The 18,156-nt window shown below is 34.0% G+C and overlaps 1 protein-coding gene across 1 annotated transcript; it reads left to right on the top strand.

Moving 5' to 3' along the window:
* Positions 1-1,147: 1,147 nt before the first annotated feature.
* Positions 1,148-4,106, top strand: LOC131607468 (putative E3 ubiquitin-protein ligase RING1a). Its single transcript, XM_058879472.1, has 7 exons — positions 1,148-1,275; positions 1,398-1,494; positions 1,934-1,992; positions 3,310-3,391; positions 3,498-3,618; positions 3,715-3,759; positions 3,914-4,106. The coding sequence occupies exons 1-7, from the start codon at positions 1,182-1,184 to the stop codon at positions 3,920-3,922; spliced, it is 507 nt and encodes a 168-aa protein (XP_058735455.1). The 5' UTR covers positions 1,148-1,181; the 3' UTR covers positions 3,923-4,106.
* The last annotated feature ends 14,050 nt before the right edge of the window (positions 4,107-18,156 follow it).

The raw sequence follows: 18,156 nt of genomic DNA, 5'->3' as shown, positions 1-18,156 counted from the left end.
AAACAAAATTTAATGAAAAGCAATAAATTAAAAAGAATTAAATATGATTTTTCACAACCTTATTAAAGAGGCCATATATAAAACAAAATCTCGTTTTATTTTGATATATCTAATTTTATTTATTTTTTTATCTTTATTGAAATAAATTAGTTTTTGGTTGAAAATAAATAAAATGAGTCATTAGTTTAAGGTTTTTTTTACAAAAATTAAAAAATATAATATAATAAAATTATAAAAATGTATATATTTTATTAAAATAACTTTATTAATATGTTAAAAGATGAGTACATAGTAATTATTATATAAAACATAAGTTATAAAATAACAATAATTTATATATTAAAATGTGAGAATGATATTCTTTTAAATAACTCTTACTTTAAAATGCAGGGATTATATTTTTATTTACCTCCATTAAATATAATTAAAAATAATAATAATAATAATAATAATAATAATAATAATAATAATAATAATAATAATAATTGTAATGTAAAAAATAATATTGTCTAAAAAAGAAAAATACATAAAGTGGAAAACTATAAATAGGTAATAATAATAATATTAATAATAATAATGTAAAAAGTAATATTTTCTAAAAAAATAAAAATAAATAAAGTAGAAAACTATAATTTTCAAATAATAATAATAATGTAAAAAATAATATTGTCTAAAAAAAAATACATAAAATGGAAAACTATAATTAGGTAATAATAATAATATAAAAAATAATTAATATATTCTGAAAAAAGGAAAACAAATAAAGTTGTAAACAATTAAAAAATATGGTGAACACTCCGATACCCTTGAATTTAATTAGGTACGGATACCTTCAACCAATCAAACACTATTATTTATTGTCATATCACTTTTTAATTTATTTTATTTTAAATTAAATTAAAATTTTAATACATTTACACTAAAGATACCGACTGACTTAATTTTATGGTACCAAAGAATTTACCATAAAAAAAAATGGTGAGGAGGGGTGCACCTAGTGTTCACGAAATAGCTTGTATGAAGAACAAATCACCTTTGAAATTACAAAATTGTCTTCAAACTTTACATCATGTCAAATTTTTATTGGTGAATTACGCTTCATTTGCATTTACATTCATATATACGCAACAACGAGTATAAAAGCAACTTCACATTAAAAAAATTCACTACGCTTGACCATAATGTCAGATAATCATCAACATTCTCACGTCGTGGAAGAGTCTCTCCAAGAGAACCAGGAGACTAAGATTGAAGAGAAACCCAAACATGAACTTGGTGAGAGTTATTTTTCTTATCTCAATTTCGTATTTAATCACTGCTTCATTTTCATATCAGCTCCTATCATTTGATTTTGTTATCGATTTCTTATTGATCATCTCTTATCCTTTTTTCATCAGATTTGACTCAAAAGCATTCCAATGAAAATGGAGAAGAATGTGAAGAAGAAGTTGAAGAAGTTGATGAAGGAGAAAAAGAGGAAGAGGAAAAAATGAAGTATGTGAAACTAATTCCAGTTTTTTCATTTATTCCATTATATTAGTAATATATCATTTTACTTCTTGAAGTTTCAATGTGGATCTTGATTACTCCGTTCGATCTTAAGTATAAACAAAACGAGATATTTATTCCGAATTATTTTTAGATCTGATAATAGAGTGAATCTTTATACATTGATGATTCTCCAAGGGATCCTCGAGTGTTGTGTGAGGTCTATTTTCTGGTTGTGCTTGTTTACTTCGATTGACTTAGCATATATGTGTGTGCGTTTAGGTTCATTATTAATCTAATTGTTTATGTTTTCAAAATTTCGCTTAATGAAAGTTCTTTTCTTTAAGATGAAATTATTGATATTTATCATTAACCGATCAATCTGTGTAAATTGTATTACATTCTACTGTTTGTAAATTTATTTATTATTGTTATTTCATTGCAGGTATGTGGTGTTAGATTTACCTTCACTTCGGAAAGAGATCGAATGCCCTATCTGTCTTGGTATGTCATTTTTAACTCATGCTACATTGCTTACTTTAATACTCTAATTTTGTTATGCTAAAAAATGAAACATATCAAATTGTTAAGCAAAATGATATTTGTACACCATAGATTACACTTACATCGTACATCTATACGGTTTTGCTTTTTTAGAATATTTAACAATTATTTTTTCTTTTTTTTAAATACACCAACACATGCTGATGTTGTATTTATATACAGTGTAGAGGTAAGAAGTTGGACTTTTAGTGTAAAGATAACACTCTTCAATTGTTAAACGTGTCGATTATATATTAATTAGTTGATGAACAAATCTAGGATAATATTTAGATATAAATAAAACATATATAATTGATGATGTTGTGATTAATGGAACATAACTACTGCATAACCAGCAATAGATTTGTTTTTAATGGAAGTTATGAGATTTATATTAGAAGAAGGAAATTATTTCTAAGAGTAAACACACTCTTTGGAGCTCATAATTAATACAAACTTTTCTATATGTAAGTTCACATTATATTTGTTTCGTATCGGTCGACTTTAACTACACGCCACTACAGTTACACGGTATTGTCTATTTTGGGTGTGAGCACCCTCACAGCTTTGTCTTTTAAAAAAGGTTCCTCGTTAGGTTGAGATATTTGAATATTGTATAAACTATCCTTAACTTTGATTTCTAAGCAATCTGAGATTATTTCGGTCGATTCGGAACAGTTGTCCACCAATCGAGGCTAAGAGGCATGGTCGTCGGTATAAATATCAAACTCCCACATGCATCCAGCTCCACAATGTGGCGTCACACCTTGCTCTGGTGAAATAATGTGGGTGGATCTACAATATTAACACTCTAACACCCAAGTCAGTTTGTGAACCGTGAAAATGGAGTGAATTTTTTACCTGTTACTTAGGGCCAATAGATGTATGTAATGAATTAGGCCCAAGTCTATAAGTCTGTTATAATTAATAGGGTTGAGTCACTATCTTTTAGAAGGATCTAGATAGTGAGTAATTGGTGTATATCAATATTATAAATAGGTGATTGGTGAATGTATTTATTATCAATAAAATGAATGGAAAAGTTAATTTTAGGTTTGTTAGCTTCTTTTAGTTTAGTTTCTCTCTATTTCTCTTAGCCTCAAAAATATTTCATAACAATATATTCATAGGATGGTTTGAATTGGGCTTTATGAACAGTATTCATTTCCATTCATAAATATTGTTATGCACAAATTATTTCAAAAGAAATGCAAGATGCAATAGAGTATTTTGTATTTATATAATGACGGTTGCATTGATTTTATTATATATGTGTAGGCATAATTCGAAACACAAATACTGTAATGGAATGCTTGCATCGCTTTTGCAGAGAATGCATACACAAGAGCATGCGACATGGGTTTGTCCTCAAACTAACTAACCACCATCTCTACTTTATATATTATTTCACACTTGGATTTATATTGATTAGTTACCTCTAAATTATTTTTTTTTCTTTTTTCTAGTAACAAAGAATGTCCCACTTGCCGTGTGCATTGTCCTAGCAAAAGGTCAGTAAGAGATGATCCATCCTTCGATGCTATAATTCAACTTATTTGTCCAAATATTGACGAGTTTGAGAAACAGGTGAGATATACATCTTAATTGCATGCATCTTCTATATAAGAAAATTATAATTTATTTGAATGAAAAACAAATCAACAAGGTTATGTTCTTTCCTAGGAATTGGCCTACATTGAAAAAGAACTGGATCTGCCTAATAAGAAGGTGATATACTTCAATACCAACATTTATTAAATATATATGTTTAATTAAAAATGTAAATTCATATATATGAAACTCTACTAGAGAAAACAAATGTGTAGATATATAATCAAACTAGTAGTATTATTTTTTAACTTCATAATTTATGCTCTTTCAGGTGCCTTAAAAGCTTCATTTGCATCACATGGTGTAGAATTGGTAGGGTGGCACTTTGTGTAACTTGGATATGTTAAACATAGTTCTAAACAGCTCTATTTCGGTTACTGTGCAATAAGTTTACAACAGCGACCTCATATTGCACATTCAAAAGAATGAAATACTTTTGTGAGTAGACAAAGTTTTGTTATGATTTGTAACCATTAGAATAATATTTGTGTTTTTTAGAATATTAACTTCATGTTGATTTACTGTTCTAGTGGATAACACTAATTTTTTTAATAACATATGCCTGAAGTTTTTTTATACAAACGGTTATATATTGTGTTGGTCGATGATTCGCCAGATTTTAAGGCTACATATGCCATAAACAATCTGATGTGTTTGTCTGTGTGTCTCACATGTCACGATTCAAATTAAATGTCGGATTTAGATTTCTTATTGTCAATAGTGATAGCAAAGTTTATCTTACCTATTAAAAAATTTAAACGACTTTGTATTGTTGTGTTGTGAGTCATTTAATGTTTCACAGAGTTTAGATTTTCTCAAATATGTGATTCGAATGTACTTATAAATGGGGACAATCTTCACCCTACTAGACAGTTTATTCAAATGTCTCTTAGTCTCTCGTATTTCAATGGCATCTAATCCTAACTATTTTTGAATGCATGGATTTTTGAAAAATTATAAGACTACATGGATCTTTTGGATATTATAATTCTAGTCACTCCATCATTATACATTTTTAAGTTCTTTATTTTAAAATGTATCTTTCAAAATCCTAACTTGTTTTAAGTTTACTATCTCTGGAATTCGCTCAAAATCTTCGCATCGATTATTAAATTCTCAAATCTTCTTTGTAATATCATTTATATCTACTTATAAAATTTTCAAAGGTTCTTCATCAAATATAATTTTATAATGTGACAATTTATGTCTTTCTAGCTAGGTCCACCTTTTGGCCTTGAAAGCACTCCTGATAACTTTAGGCCGACCTCACCCTCTTTTTTTTTTCAAAACGAAGTCATTCTGGCATCTTTATCATAATTAAATACGAACATCATAATATAATATTTCATATTTCACTGCGAAACAACTCATAATGAAAATGTCTCTCACTTTAGTTATTCTTGGATATCTCAAATTGCTTGACATAATCAAAAAATCTAAAAAGACCCTATGAGTTTTTTGAACATCACTACCTTCATTAAAATTAACGGTGTGAAAAACACATGCTTTGAATTATCCAACTTAAAAGTTTTTTCTTTTTCAAAACTTTGTTTGAGTAAAATTTTGAAATCTTTTCTTCTAGACATGCCAACTTTAAATTTTTAGATGATGTCAACTTTGATGTTTAGATGATTTTAATTTTTGGTTCATAAACTAGATGATCCAAAGCAATACTTCATGTTTAACAAAAATGACCACCAGACAATGCAAAACCCATCAAAAGATGTGACGACTTGTAACTTTAATACAAAGAAAATGGTTTTTCCATAACAATTTTGCATCAAATGAAGTAGTGTCTCATTCTCTTGATTAGACGAACTTTTTTTTAACAAGAGTATTATTCTATTAGACAAAGTGGTGATTTGTTCCTTTATTAGATGAGCATGTTTACTATTAGAACAAAGTCTGTATTTCGCTTCTCTGAAATAGTCAACTTCTAACATAGTTTTGATTAACAAAAATATTTCCTACTATTGAAAAATTATTCGATAATAATTTATTCTATTATCTACTTTGTTAGTTAAAAATAAATTTTATTGTTCTTCAAACCAACTTTGTTCTTACAATCTTTCTTTTTCATGATGACAAATAACATTATTTTGATTAGAAGTAATTTATAAACAAATGTATAAAATTTCAGCATAAATAAATGTTTAAATGCTTTCTCCGGTACTATCTCTTTGTCCCCAAATAAAAAGGTGTAAAATAGAAAAAATAGATTTCAAAGACAATAAATACTAAGAAAATAAATGCAAGAGAATAATGAACTCTTATGTCAATGATAAGATTGGAATAGTAATAAATCAAACAAGAGCATATAATTTATTGCATTAAACACATAAGTATAAAGTACAAATTCAAAAAATCAAAACAAGATTGCACAAAAGAAAAATAAACATATAAAAAATTCTCCAAAATCATCGCAAGAGTTTGTTGAATTTAGATGTTCATGACATCTCCATGTTGTTTTGTAGAAGTTTTAACAAATGCATTAGTCTTAGAAGCTATTTGATCAAATTCTTCTATTGAGAATAAGAATAGGCACCTGAGAACTAGGATGCTTGTACAGAGAAACTCTTTATGCCATATGCAATCAAGCCATCAGAGTGTTCCATGATTGTTAAATCTATCTGAAAATAATCCATGTAAAAAATCTCTATGGGAACACGAAATGGTAGTAAGAACATTTCAGTAACTAGATGGAGACATTAAGGAATGAGATCCTTAAAAGGAGCACTTATAGACGGAACATAATAATATCCATCATTTTACAAATAAAAATAATAGTAAATTCATCAAATTGAGAAATTCTGGGGATAAATTGGAAGAAAAGGTGTTCGAGTAGAATGAATTATGACTGGTTCACTGTATAATGATTTAGGTTGTTGAAATTGTAGTTCAGTTGTTGAGGTGGTCCAGCTTGATACGAGGATAAAGAAGTTCTAAGTGTTTTATATGATGAAACATCTCATTCAAGGTTAATAAATTCATCAACATATGTTTTGGTTTCTACGTTTATCGATTCAGGTAATTAATAACTCCAAATTTAGGTAAGGAAGATAAACTTTCAAGCTCTGCTTTGTAGGATTACCAACAACTACCATGAATAAGTATAGCTAAAATCCCATAAAAAAAGTATAGCTAAAATCTCTTTACTAAAATTATATGCAGTCATTACATTCATTTATTAAACATGTCATAATGTTGTATGTAATTATGCTAATGCTTTAATATTGATGAGTCTTTAATCTTAATGTATGTTTTAGATTTGCTACCTAAAACTAGATTCAATATAATCACTTATTGGGTACTAATACTTAGAGATATGTGTCATACCCCAATTTTTGACCCTAAGATCCTATATCATTCATATCCCAATCACTAATCAAGAGCTTCACTTGGAAGTTTGTTTATGGTGTTGCACTCACCTCATCAATGAGAGGGACCATCAAGCACCAATGATTGTTTATCTTTTATGCATATTATACTAACCCAAATACCAAAAATATTGCTTTGTTTCTTTGTAGGCTTTTGTTTTGTAGGTACCAAGCCAAGACATGCATTAAGCAAGGCATTTTTCACATTTTTGACTGATGAAATCGATTTCCCTACTGGGTAAATCGATTTCCCTGCAGCAATCTTCAACAAAATCACATTCTGGACAGCATGAAATCGATTTCCCTCCTGGGTAAATCGATTTCCCTAGTGTATTTTGCGCCAAATTCTCTTCTGGAACAGAGTGAAATCGATTTCACTCCTGGGGAAATCGATTTCCTTCAGGCGAAATTCAAAAAAAATAGAGAGGGAAGCTTGATTTGATTTTGGCACCTATTTTCTTTGACCATTTTTGTCATTTTACCAATTTCCCACCTCATCAAAATAATTCTCTTCATTAAACCCCATTTTACCACTTTTTACCATTTAATTGCCACTTTAATCACCAATTAAACACAAGCTAATTACCAAATGCAAAAAGACCAAATTACCACTACTCTTGCTCTCATCCTATAAATAGAGCCCACTACTCTTTCATTTCTCAAGCTTTTGAGAGCCAAAAAACCTCTTGCAATTTCTCTCCTCATTCCTACCAAATTCACCAAAGCTCTCCATTCTTTCATAAAGTTTGTGAGTTACATCTTGAACCTCACAAACTTTGAGCTAAACCACCATCCATTTCATTTTTTCTTCTTCAATTGTTTAGAGATCAAGATTTGTGTTGGTGATTCTTGAAGTAGATCCAAGTTTTGTTCAAGATTTGGTAAATTTTCTTCATCCTTTTTGTATATCATGATGTAGATCTTTGTTGCTTGTGTGTGATGCATCTTTGATGCTATATTGGTGCTATTTGATGGTGATTTGATGGAAAATTCGTGCTCCAATTGATGTTTGATCATAAGGTGTTTGTACATTTGTTCAAGTCAAGTTTTATGCCTCTAAATGCTGTTTTTGCTGATTTTTACACTGAGGAAATCGATTTCCTTAAGGCTGAAATCGATTTCCTGCTGAGCGTGACTTGTTTTTTTTGAAAACTGCACTATGGAAATCGATTTCCCTCTGCATGAAATCGATTTCCTGCTGGCAGAATGTGGTTTTTTTGCCTTTTTATGCTTGTTTTGGTTTCCTACTTCCTCCATTTCATTAATATCATTGGATCTAGGATGTTGATAGGTTTGAAATGACCTAATCCATAATATTAGATGAATGATATTAATGATAGTGTGAGTTGATTATCTTTTGTGAATTTTATTCTTCTTCCTCCATTTCATTAATATCATTGGATCTAGGATGTTGATAGGTTTGAAAGAACCAAATCCATAATATTAGATGAATGATATTAATGATAATGTGAGTTGATTATCTTTATGCATTTTATCTTCTTCTTCTCCTTTTTTTTTCTTTTGATCGATGAAAGTCTTAATACTTTGAGAATTCTTATGGATTCTTAGTGAAGACTAGATCGTTACCTATTTTCTTTTCGTGCGGTATTGCTTTCGGAAGGCGATCTACATATCGTTCTTCTCGCATACATTAGCACATAAAGTTTTGACCGGCCTCGTTGTAGGGTGATTTCTACATAAATCACTTGGCGATCTGCTTAACATAGCGCAATATTTCGTGTCCCGAATCAAAAAGATCAAACATGGAAGAGAATTGTATGCGGTTGATTTAAGACTTGTGGAGGTTTTTATCGTGTAGTCGCTATGATTTTATCAAGCTTCTGATAAGCCCCATTGACTTTAAATCCGAGTACATCATTCACTCACCATAGATCTTCCTACTAACTTTGATAACATACTTGACAAGTTTCAAGATGGTTATCTTTAACATTTAACAACTAACTTTAATTTCCGCACCTTTACTATACCGCTCTTTATATTACCGCTCTTTATATTTCTCGCTTTATCGCTTTACTTTATCATTTCATCATATTTACTTTCCGTCATTTTCTCTTTGTCCACTTGGACATATGTTTATGCTTCTGTTATTTTTCTTTTGTCCACTTGGACCATACTTTATTTTTTCGCTAAAACACTAATAAATAACCAAAATCTAAAAAATACATAAGGCTCTCTTTGGACTATCGGTTACTATCCCTAGCGCTTTGGAGATTCGGACTTATGGACCTAGTACCTCTGGACTCATTCTATTACTATCCTGTGATTGTTCTGTCTGTCTGGCATTGTTCTGTTGTATGTTTATGTGTGCAGGTATTTCCTTGAAAGCCCTTGATGGTTAATTCCAAGGCATTGATATAAGGATTTTACCCGAAAACAGCCGTTACTCTGCCCAATTTTCGTCAGAATCTTAATGTGTTTAATGCAAAAATGGTGCTAAGACAATAAGTTCATCTGGATCCCCAAGTGTTAATGTGTTGGTAATGATAAATCCAAAGGATGGGAGAACTACCTTGGCTCTTAATGTCAAGTGTTGGCATCTTATTTGGTTAGACCGTTTCTTTCCTTAGCTTTTATTTTATGCATTAGGTTAGCCTCTTCATCTCCTCCCATTCTTAAATTTTCAAAATCTTCTCCCTTTTTCCAAAATATTCTTATGTTTGCAATCTTTTCAAAACCTTTTTCTTAAAAATATCTTTCGCCCTTAGTGGCTTTTCTTCAAAAGTTTAGACACCGTTAATTGTCGAAACGAGTGGTTATACCCCACGATTTTGAAATTGATTGATAATAACGAGATCTTTTCCGCGTGAGAGAGCTAGTGGCATACTCGTTGATTTTATCCGAGTTGGAGCCCTTCTTTCATTTGCGATGCAAAGAACTTGTTTGTTCTCATGCTCAAGATCAATGGCTGAGTATTTCTCTCTAACGACAACAAAGTGTTTATTCGTTTTAAAACTTTTTTTTTCCCAAAAGCGGAACTACATTAGCTCTGACTTCTCCATTGCACCGAGGAGGTATGTAGGCCCAAAGCTTAACGCTTTGCCGAGCTTATTTTAAAAATAAAACAAACCGTTTTTTAGCACACACACACAACACAGATTTTCAAAAAGGTTCCCGTGGAGTACCACGGATATGAGGGGTGCTTCAAACCTTCCCCTCATATAATCAACACCCGAACCTGAGTTCTCTTCCTTGTTTTAAAAACAAAACTTTGGGTTTTACGTTCTTTTCCCTTTTCCTTTGAAAAAATAAAGCGTGGTGGCGATTTCAAAACGGAATATTGATTCGAGTCAATACCATGGCTTCGATGTCAGATTTTCCCCGCTACAGAAAAATGGCGACTTCACTGGGGACCCAATTTTAAGTGTGTTAAGCCTATTTTTGTTTATCTGTGTGTTTTTATCTGTATATATTGTTGTGTGCTTTGTATGTTTATTTTCTTTTTTTCTTTTTGGTGCTCGATGGTTCCTCTGTGATGAGATAAAGTTCTAACCCGAACTTTGGTGAGCAACTTGAGATACGAGGTGGTAATACCAATAGTCGCATGTCAGGAGCAATCCTTACCATGAGCGTCATATGGTGGAACCCCAATCAGTGGAGGCCTCATGGAAGGTAGTAGAGGTTGTTACGAACCATCGTGATAACGCTATTACTTTCAATAGTGAGTGTCCGTAGAAGCTGAATGGCCTAGAACCTTTTTAACACATCTAAGCCTTTTTAGGATGTAGTGCAGAAACAAGATCAAGTACCAATTTGAGCTTGTTGTCATGCGATACTACGCTCAGACGAGGTCTTTTTAGGCATATTATTGGCGCCCATGAGCAATTGTGCGTGCCGGTAATATCCGATAGAAGATTGAAAACTCTGGGAACCTTTGTAGAACCCGATCGGCAGGTACAAAATTCCTTAGATCATACCTTTTGGGATGGTTAGACCCATGGCTCCATGCTCGTGACGTCGAACCTTTGAACTATGATCTTATGTGACCTTGCGTGCTCTTGGTTGTGGTTGATGCATAAACCATGCATTCATGCATCCATGAAAACTCTTTTTCTTTTAGTTTTCAAGGAACTTAGAGGTTTTTCCTTGTAAACATCATAAGTTTCATCAAACTCAATGGATCTTGGGTGTTGATGGGGTAAAAACTCTAATCCACCAAAATGGATGATTGATTTTGATGATAACTTAATCGAAGCTTTAGTCCAATGTTGAGTGTTTACAAGTTAATATCTTAAGTTCCTTGAAACTCAAAAATAAAAAACAAACAAACAAATCATTTGCATTGCATGCATCATTCTGCATTTGGTCCTGCTTTCTAAAGAAATTCTCCAGAGCCTTATTTCCTTTCTCCTGGTATCATCAGTACAACACTCTTACTAAGAAGAAATGGAAAGCATCAAACAAGAGATTCTTGAGCTCCGTGAAGAGGTGGTTACTCTGAAGGCTGGTATGGAGCATCTGACTGCTCTGGTCGAGGCTCTAGTTGCTGCCCAAGTCAATCCTTCTATGATGGAAGAAAGGATGGCAAAGGTCTTTCTTGAAACTCTGAACTCATCCTTTCCTGAGGGGATAGTAGTCCGTACACCTACTGACTCCCATGGAGAGGTGGATATGAAAGTGCTTCTAGAAAAAGATGTCTGAAAGGAATGTTTGCTTGAAGAAGGTAACTCAGCTGGTAGTGTGAAGAAGTTTGGTAATGACTTTTCAAAGAAGATAATCAAGGGAGGAAACAATCATCATCAACATCAGAATGTTTCCTATGTCATTCCTGTATCCAATTCAGTTCATGCAATCCCAGATTATCAGCAGAGCACTCGTCAACAAGATTCTCCACCGAACGAGCAAAATCAACCTCAAAAGGGGAATTTTGATCCTATCCCCATGACTTACGCAGAATTGTTCCCTGCTCTAGTTCATAAGAATTTGGTTCAGACAAGGTCACCACCTCCAATTCCCGAGAAGATCCCTTGGTGGTACAATGCTAACGTCACTTGTGCTTTTCATCAGAATGCTCCTGGACATGACTTAGAGAATTGTTGGCCTCTAAAAAATGAAGTTCAAAGATTAATCCGTGCTGGTATTTTGACTTTCCAAGATGTTGGTTATGATGTTCAAGCCAATGCTTTGCCAAAGCGTGATTGAATCACTATTGATGGTAGCCTGAAGCTCGAAAGATGTTTCGTTCAGCATATGCCCAGATGGAGAGAGTTTTTCTCAGTTTTTAGTATTCTTATTGATTTCCATTTGTAATATTTCTTGTTTTTCAATGCATTGTTTGCATGTAGAAACTTGTTTATTTTTGAATGTTAATGCTAACACAATAATAATGTTTGTCTTGAAGTAATCCATTCGTTTCACTCATGCTTATTTGTTTTTATGCATTATGATACCAATTGCTTTTGCCAAACTCTTGCTTATGCAAAGATTGGAGGGAGGATGATGATCTGAAAACGCAAAATTTCTGGTTGTATGCTTTTGAATAAGACCCTGCTGATGATGTACAGGCATTGTTTCAAATTCCCAAACACCGGAGATATAAGGAAGATAATCCTTTGTTAACCCCTTTGAGCCTTGAAGTAGGAGTTTGTTTTCTAAATGAAAAAAAAACCCTAATTTTTAACCTGGGGCAGGGTAGTGTTCAGTTGATTTGACCAAGTGTTCATATTTCAAAAAGGATTGTGCATCCAAAGGTCAAGCACGTCATATCCACATCAAAGGATGGATCATGGGAAACCACAATGGTTATTCCCCGCGCATCAAAAGGCTGGAAAATGTGAAACCACAATGGTTATCCTTCATCCGCCAAGAAATGAGGCAGTCACAACCCTCTCAATAAGTCAAGACAAAGTCAATATCACATGATTTGTTCAAATCAAAACAATAAAAAAAAAAAGAGAAGAAAAAAAGAAGAAGAAGAAAAAAGCTCGCTAAGTCAAAAACTTGAAAACAAGTGACTTAGGCAAAAGTTAGAGCATCCCGCTGGACGACCAATTCAAAAGAATCAGTCCAGGCAAAAGTTAGGGAAAATAAATAAAAAAAGAGAAAAGAGTGAAAAGTGAAAAGAAAGGTCTACAAAGCAAAAGTCTTCCAAAATGAACAAATCTGTGTGAATACAAAAACGAAGACAAAAGGGTGACTGCTAGCTCCAAGAAAGCTTCATTGGATCATCAATGGCACAAAATCCTTTTGAGAGATGAATACTCATGTTGAGTTGACTGAACATAGGACTGGAGAACATCACGAAGTTGGGATGGGCTAAATAAACTTTGAGCCTAAAAATCTTTTTTTTTCTGAAAACCGTGAACCAGGCCACGTTACAACCCTCAAAAGTCCTAATTGAAGCAGGGTTTATTTCGAAAGCATACTTAAACAAGAAAGCGTTCCTGACTCCTATCGGTTATGCTGAAAACTTGTGTTGGTATCATATGCATACAAAAAATCAATGTCATCTCTTAACCAGTGATTCATTCACAAGGTTTTGTGACATCTTTTCAATAAAACTTCAAGACTTACATAATTGTTGCATTTTCATTATCATTCTCAGAATAAACATTTTTCTGCTTGTAAACATTTGTTTGACATCCAGGAAGTTTACATCTGATCTTCAGTAGAAAACTAAAACATTGCCAGGGGCATGTTGTTTTCCCAGTATAATGCTTTTGCAAGTTTGATTACCATCATGGGGCAAATCTCGAAGACTTTGTCGAGTAAAAGAATGTGCCAAGTTTAGTCAATCTGGGGCAGCTACGTCGAGATTTGACAAATCTCTCCAAGAATCTGTTGATCTGGGGCAGATTATTCCAAGTCTTCATGATGCCAAGGATCTCTATGAACCTTTTTGAGGTAGTTTCCTTTCATAGACTATGTAGTCTGGGGCAAGTTGTGAATCAGAAGTTACCTTGATCACCTCATTAGCTTGAAGTACAAAGGTTGTTGCCATGATTAGTCCAGAGTATGTCACTCTCTACCAAGAAGTTTTGAGACAATGGTTGACTGTTGGGTTTTCTTTCTCACCTTGTGTTGAGTTTTGAACTAAAATCCCCCGCATGTTAACTTGTTTGCTTTGATGTTAACTTCTTATTTCCTCTGCAAGTTCAGAATGGAGATTTTCTCCAAAGAAATTTTCTCTGATTCCCCCTAATAGAGCTTGATGTGTTGTCCAACCTTTTTGATAAGAAGAAGATTATCTGTAAATTCCTCGCAGAAATTGATAATCCCCACTGAGTTTGTTCTTCGTGGAAGAATTTTTCTTCAGTGTTCCTCCTCAGCTCATTTGTCAGGATGGAACTAATCCCCAATTGAGTTTATTCCTCAAGGGGCAAAGCTTTGTTTGACCGTTTCTATCCAGCTTGTTCTTGGAGTTGAACTTTGGTCTCTTACAATACTATTTTGAACCTCTCTAGGCTGGGAAACCTAGATTGAGAAGGCATTTATTTTGCACCTCTTGAGGATTATGCTTTCCTCTATAATGGAGAACTTGTTTGTGATTGATGTTCCTATCAGATATCGAAAGATTTATTTTCCGGCAGTGATGTTATTGCACTCCCTTGGAATTTGTGCTTGAAAGCAAGGGGCAGGTTTTGACTTTGAGCAACTTGTGTTATCCCCATCATGCTTTGGTTGACAACAAATTGAAGCCTCTTTATTTGAGCAAGTTTGTGCGTCTCCACATATCAATCTTATCTTCAAATCAAGTGATAATCTCTCATACTTTATGAACTTCTTGATTCCAAATGGAAGAAGCTCAACGAATGGCAGTCTCTTTCAGCAGAAGACAGTTCGTTCCGCTTAAGGATTTCTCGACAGGGTCGGCAAATGGCAGTCTCTTTCAGCAGAAGACAGTTTGTTCCCTTTGGGATAACGGATGGCAGTCTTCTTCATGAAGACAGTTCGTTTAAGAATTCTAATTTTAAAGTCAGCAAATGGCAGTCTCCTCCATTAGAAGACAGTTTGCTCACTTTTTCCTAAGATGGGTCAACGAATGGCAGTCTCTTTCAGCAGAAGACAGTTCGTTCCGCTTAAGGATTTCTCGACAGGGTCGGCAAATGGCAGTCTCTTTCAGCAGAAGACAGTTTGTTCCCTTTGAGATAACGGATGGCAGTCTTCTTCATGAAGACAGTTCGTTTAAGAATTCTAATTTTAAAGTCAGCAAATGGCAGTCTCCTCCATTAGAAGACAGTTTGCTCACTTTTTCCTAAGATGGGTCAACGAATGGCAGTCTCTTTCAGCAGAAGATAGTTCGTTCCGCTTAAGGATTTCTCGACAGGATCGGCAAATGGCAGTCTCTTTCAGCAGAAGACAGTTTGTTTCCCTTTGAGATAACGGATGGCAGTCTTCTTCATGAAGACAGTTCGTTTAAGAATTCTAATTTTAAAGTCAGCAAATGGCAGTCTCCTCCATTAGAAGACAGTTTGCTCACTTTTTCCTAAGATGGGTCAACGAATGGCAGTCTCTTTCAGCAGAAGACAGTTCGTTCCGCTTAAGGATTTCTCGACAGGGTCGGCAAATGGCAGTTTCTTTCAACAGAAGACAGTTTGTTCCCTTTGAGATAACGAATGGCAGCCTTCTTCACGAAGACAGTTCGTTTTGCTTAAAGATTCCTCAGCAAAGTCAGCTAATGGTAAGTCGCTTCAGTGTAAGTGACAGTTTGCATCCAGTTCCTTTTCTCAAGCCATGTCCTTGATTAAAGAAGAAGTTGATCCCTATTCTCAGCGGCAACTCATTGTTCTCAGCAGCTTATCGTCAACCATTGAGGCGGTAATTCAATTTTCTTCTACCTTCAACTATTGAGTTGGTAGCTTATCGTCAACCATTGAGGCGGTAATTCGATCTTCTTCTACCTTCAACTATTGAGTTGGTAGTTTATCGTCAACCATTGAGGCGATAATTCAACTTCCTTCTACCTTCAACTATTGAGTTGGTAGTTTATCGTCAACTATTGAGGCGGTAATTCAATTCTCTTCTACCTTCAACTATTGAGTTGGTAGCCTATCGTCAACCATTGAGGCGGTAATTCAATTCTCTTCTACCTTCAACTATTGAGTTGGTAGCCTATCGTCAACCATTGAGGCGGTAATTCAATTCTCTTCTACCTTCAACTATTGAGTTGGTAGCCTATCGTCAACCATTGAGGCGGTAATTCAATTCTCTTCTACCTTCAACTATTGAGTTGGTAGCTTACCTTCAGTGGAACGTTGGTATATGTTATCGTTAGTGGTACGGCGATACATCTCTTTCTACCTCCAGTGGGACGTTGGTAGTTCACCTTCAGTGGAATGTTGGTGTATTTTGTTATCTTCATCGTCAGTGGTACGGTGGTACATCTCTTTCATCGTCAGTGGTACGTCGATGAATCATCTCTTTCTATATCATCAGTGGTATGGTGGTATATATCTCTTCATGCCTTTAGTGGAACGTTGGTATGTGTTATCGTCAGTGGTACGGCGGAACATCTCTTCAATCATCAGTGGTACGATGGTGTGATTTCTGTTAACGGAAGATTGGCGTTCTGATTCAGGATGCATACTTTCTCATCCCCAGTGAAAGAGGATGTTCCCCTTTTCTCATCCCCAGTGAAAGAGGATTCTATAACCTCTCTGACGCGAAGTGTTTTCCCCAGAGAAGTTTCTTTTCCCACCAAAGTTCCGTCTCTCCAACAAAGTCCTGCTTTCCCCAGTGGAGTCTCTACTTGCAAGACATTTGTTTTCCCCAGTGGATCACTTGTTACTCCCCAATGTTGTCATGCTTTATTATCATCACATGCATTCATTAACATTGCATTGCATCTTAGGATCAAAAATTGTGTTTTATACATTTAAGTCTCTTCGATTTTTGTCAAAACGAAGATTTCCAATCATCGTATTTCCAAATCGAAGAAACTTAAATAGGGGCATCTGTCATACCCCAATTTTTGACCCTAAGATCCTATATCATTCATATCCCAATCACTAATCAAGAGCTTCACTTGGAAGTTTGTTTATGGTGTTGCACTCACCTCATCAATGAGAGGGACCATCAAGCACCAATGATTGTTTATCTTTTATGCATATTATACTAACCCAAATACCAAAAATATTGCTTTGTTTCTTTGTAGGCTTTTGTTTTGTAGGTACCAAGCCAAGACATGCATTAAGCAAGGCATTTTTCACATTTTTGACTGATGAAATCGATTTCCCTACTGGGTAAATCGATTTCCCTGCAGCAATCTTCAACAAAATCACATTCTGGACAGCATGAAATCGATTTCCCTCCTGGGTAAATCGATTTCCCTAGTGTATTTTGCGCCAAATTCTCTTCTGGAACAGAGTGAAATCGATTTCACTCCTGGGGAAATCGATTTCCTTCAGGCGAAATTCAAAAAAAATAGAGAGGGAAGCTTGATTTGATTTTGGCACCTATTTTCTTTGACCATTTTTGTCATTTTACCAATTTCCCACCTCATCAAAATAATTCTCTTCATTAAACCCCATTTTACCACTTTTTACCATTTAATTGCCACTTTAATCACCAATTAAACACAAGCTAATTACCAAATGCAAAAAGACCAAATTACCACTACTCTTGCTCTCATCCTATAAATAGAGCCCACTACTCTTTCATTTCTCAAGCTTTTGAGAGCCAAAAAACCTCTTGCAATTTCTCTCCTCATTCCTACCAAATTCACCAAAGCTCTCCATTCTTTCATAAAGTTTGTGAGTTACATCTTGAACCTCACAAACTTTGAGCTAAACCACCATCCATTTCATTTTTTTTCTTCAATTGTTTAGAGATCAAGATTTGTGTTGGTGATTCTTGAAGTAGATCCAAGTTTTGTTCAAGATTTGGTAAATTTTCTTCATCCTTTTTGTATATCATGATGTAGATCTTTGTTGCTTGTGTGTGATGCATCTTTGATGCTATATTGGTGCTATTTGATGGTGATTTGATGGAAAATTCGTGCTCCAATTGATGTTTGATCATAAGGTGTTTGTACATTTGTTCAAGTCAAGTTTTATGCCTCTAAATGCTGTTTTTGCTGATTTTTACACTGAGGAAATCGATTTCCTTAAGGCTGAAATCGATTTCCTGCTGAGCGTGACTTGTTTTTTTTGAAAACTGCACTATGGAAATCGATTTCCCT

The sequence above is a fragment of the Vicia villosa genome, linkage group LG5 (assembly GCF_029867415.1).
Source record: "Vicia villosa cultivar HV-30 ecotype Madison, WI linkage group LG5, Vvil1.0, whole genome shotgun sequence".
Taxonomy (NCBI): domain Eukaryota; kingdom Viridiplantae; phylum Streptophyta; class Magnoliopsida; order Fabales; family Fabaceae; genus Vicia; species Vicia villosa.
Note: the sequence above shows the minus strand (reverse complement) of the source record. Positions and strands in the feature narration are given on the sequence as shown.

What these genes read in the sequence shown, in the direction of transcription:
- LOC131607468 (XM_058879472.1), top strand. Translation starts at nt 1,182, where the DNA reads ATGTCAGATAATCATCAACATTCTCACGTCGTGGAAGAGTCTCTCCAA. An exon ending in GAGGAAGAGGAAAAAATGAA is followed by an intron (nt 1,495 to 1,933) that starts GTATGTGAAACT and finishes ATTTCATTGCAG; the next exon opens with GTATGTGGTGTTAGATTTAC. An exon ending in CACAAGAGCATGCGACATGG is followed by an intron (nt 3,392 to 3,497) that starts GTTTGTCCTCAA and finishes TCTTTTTTCTAG; the next exon opens with TAACAAAGAATGTCCCACTT.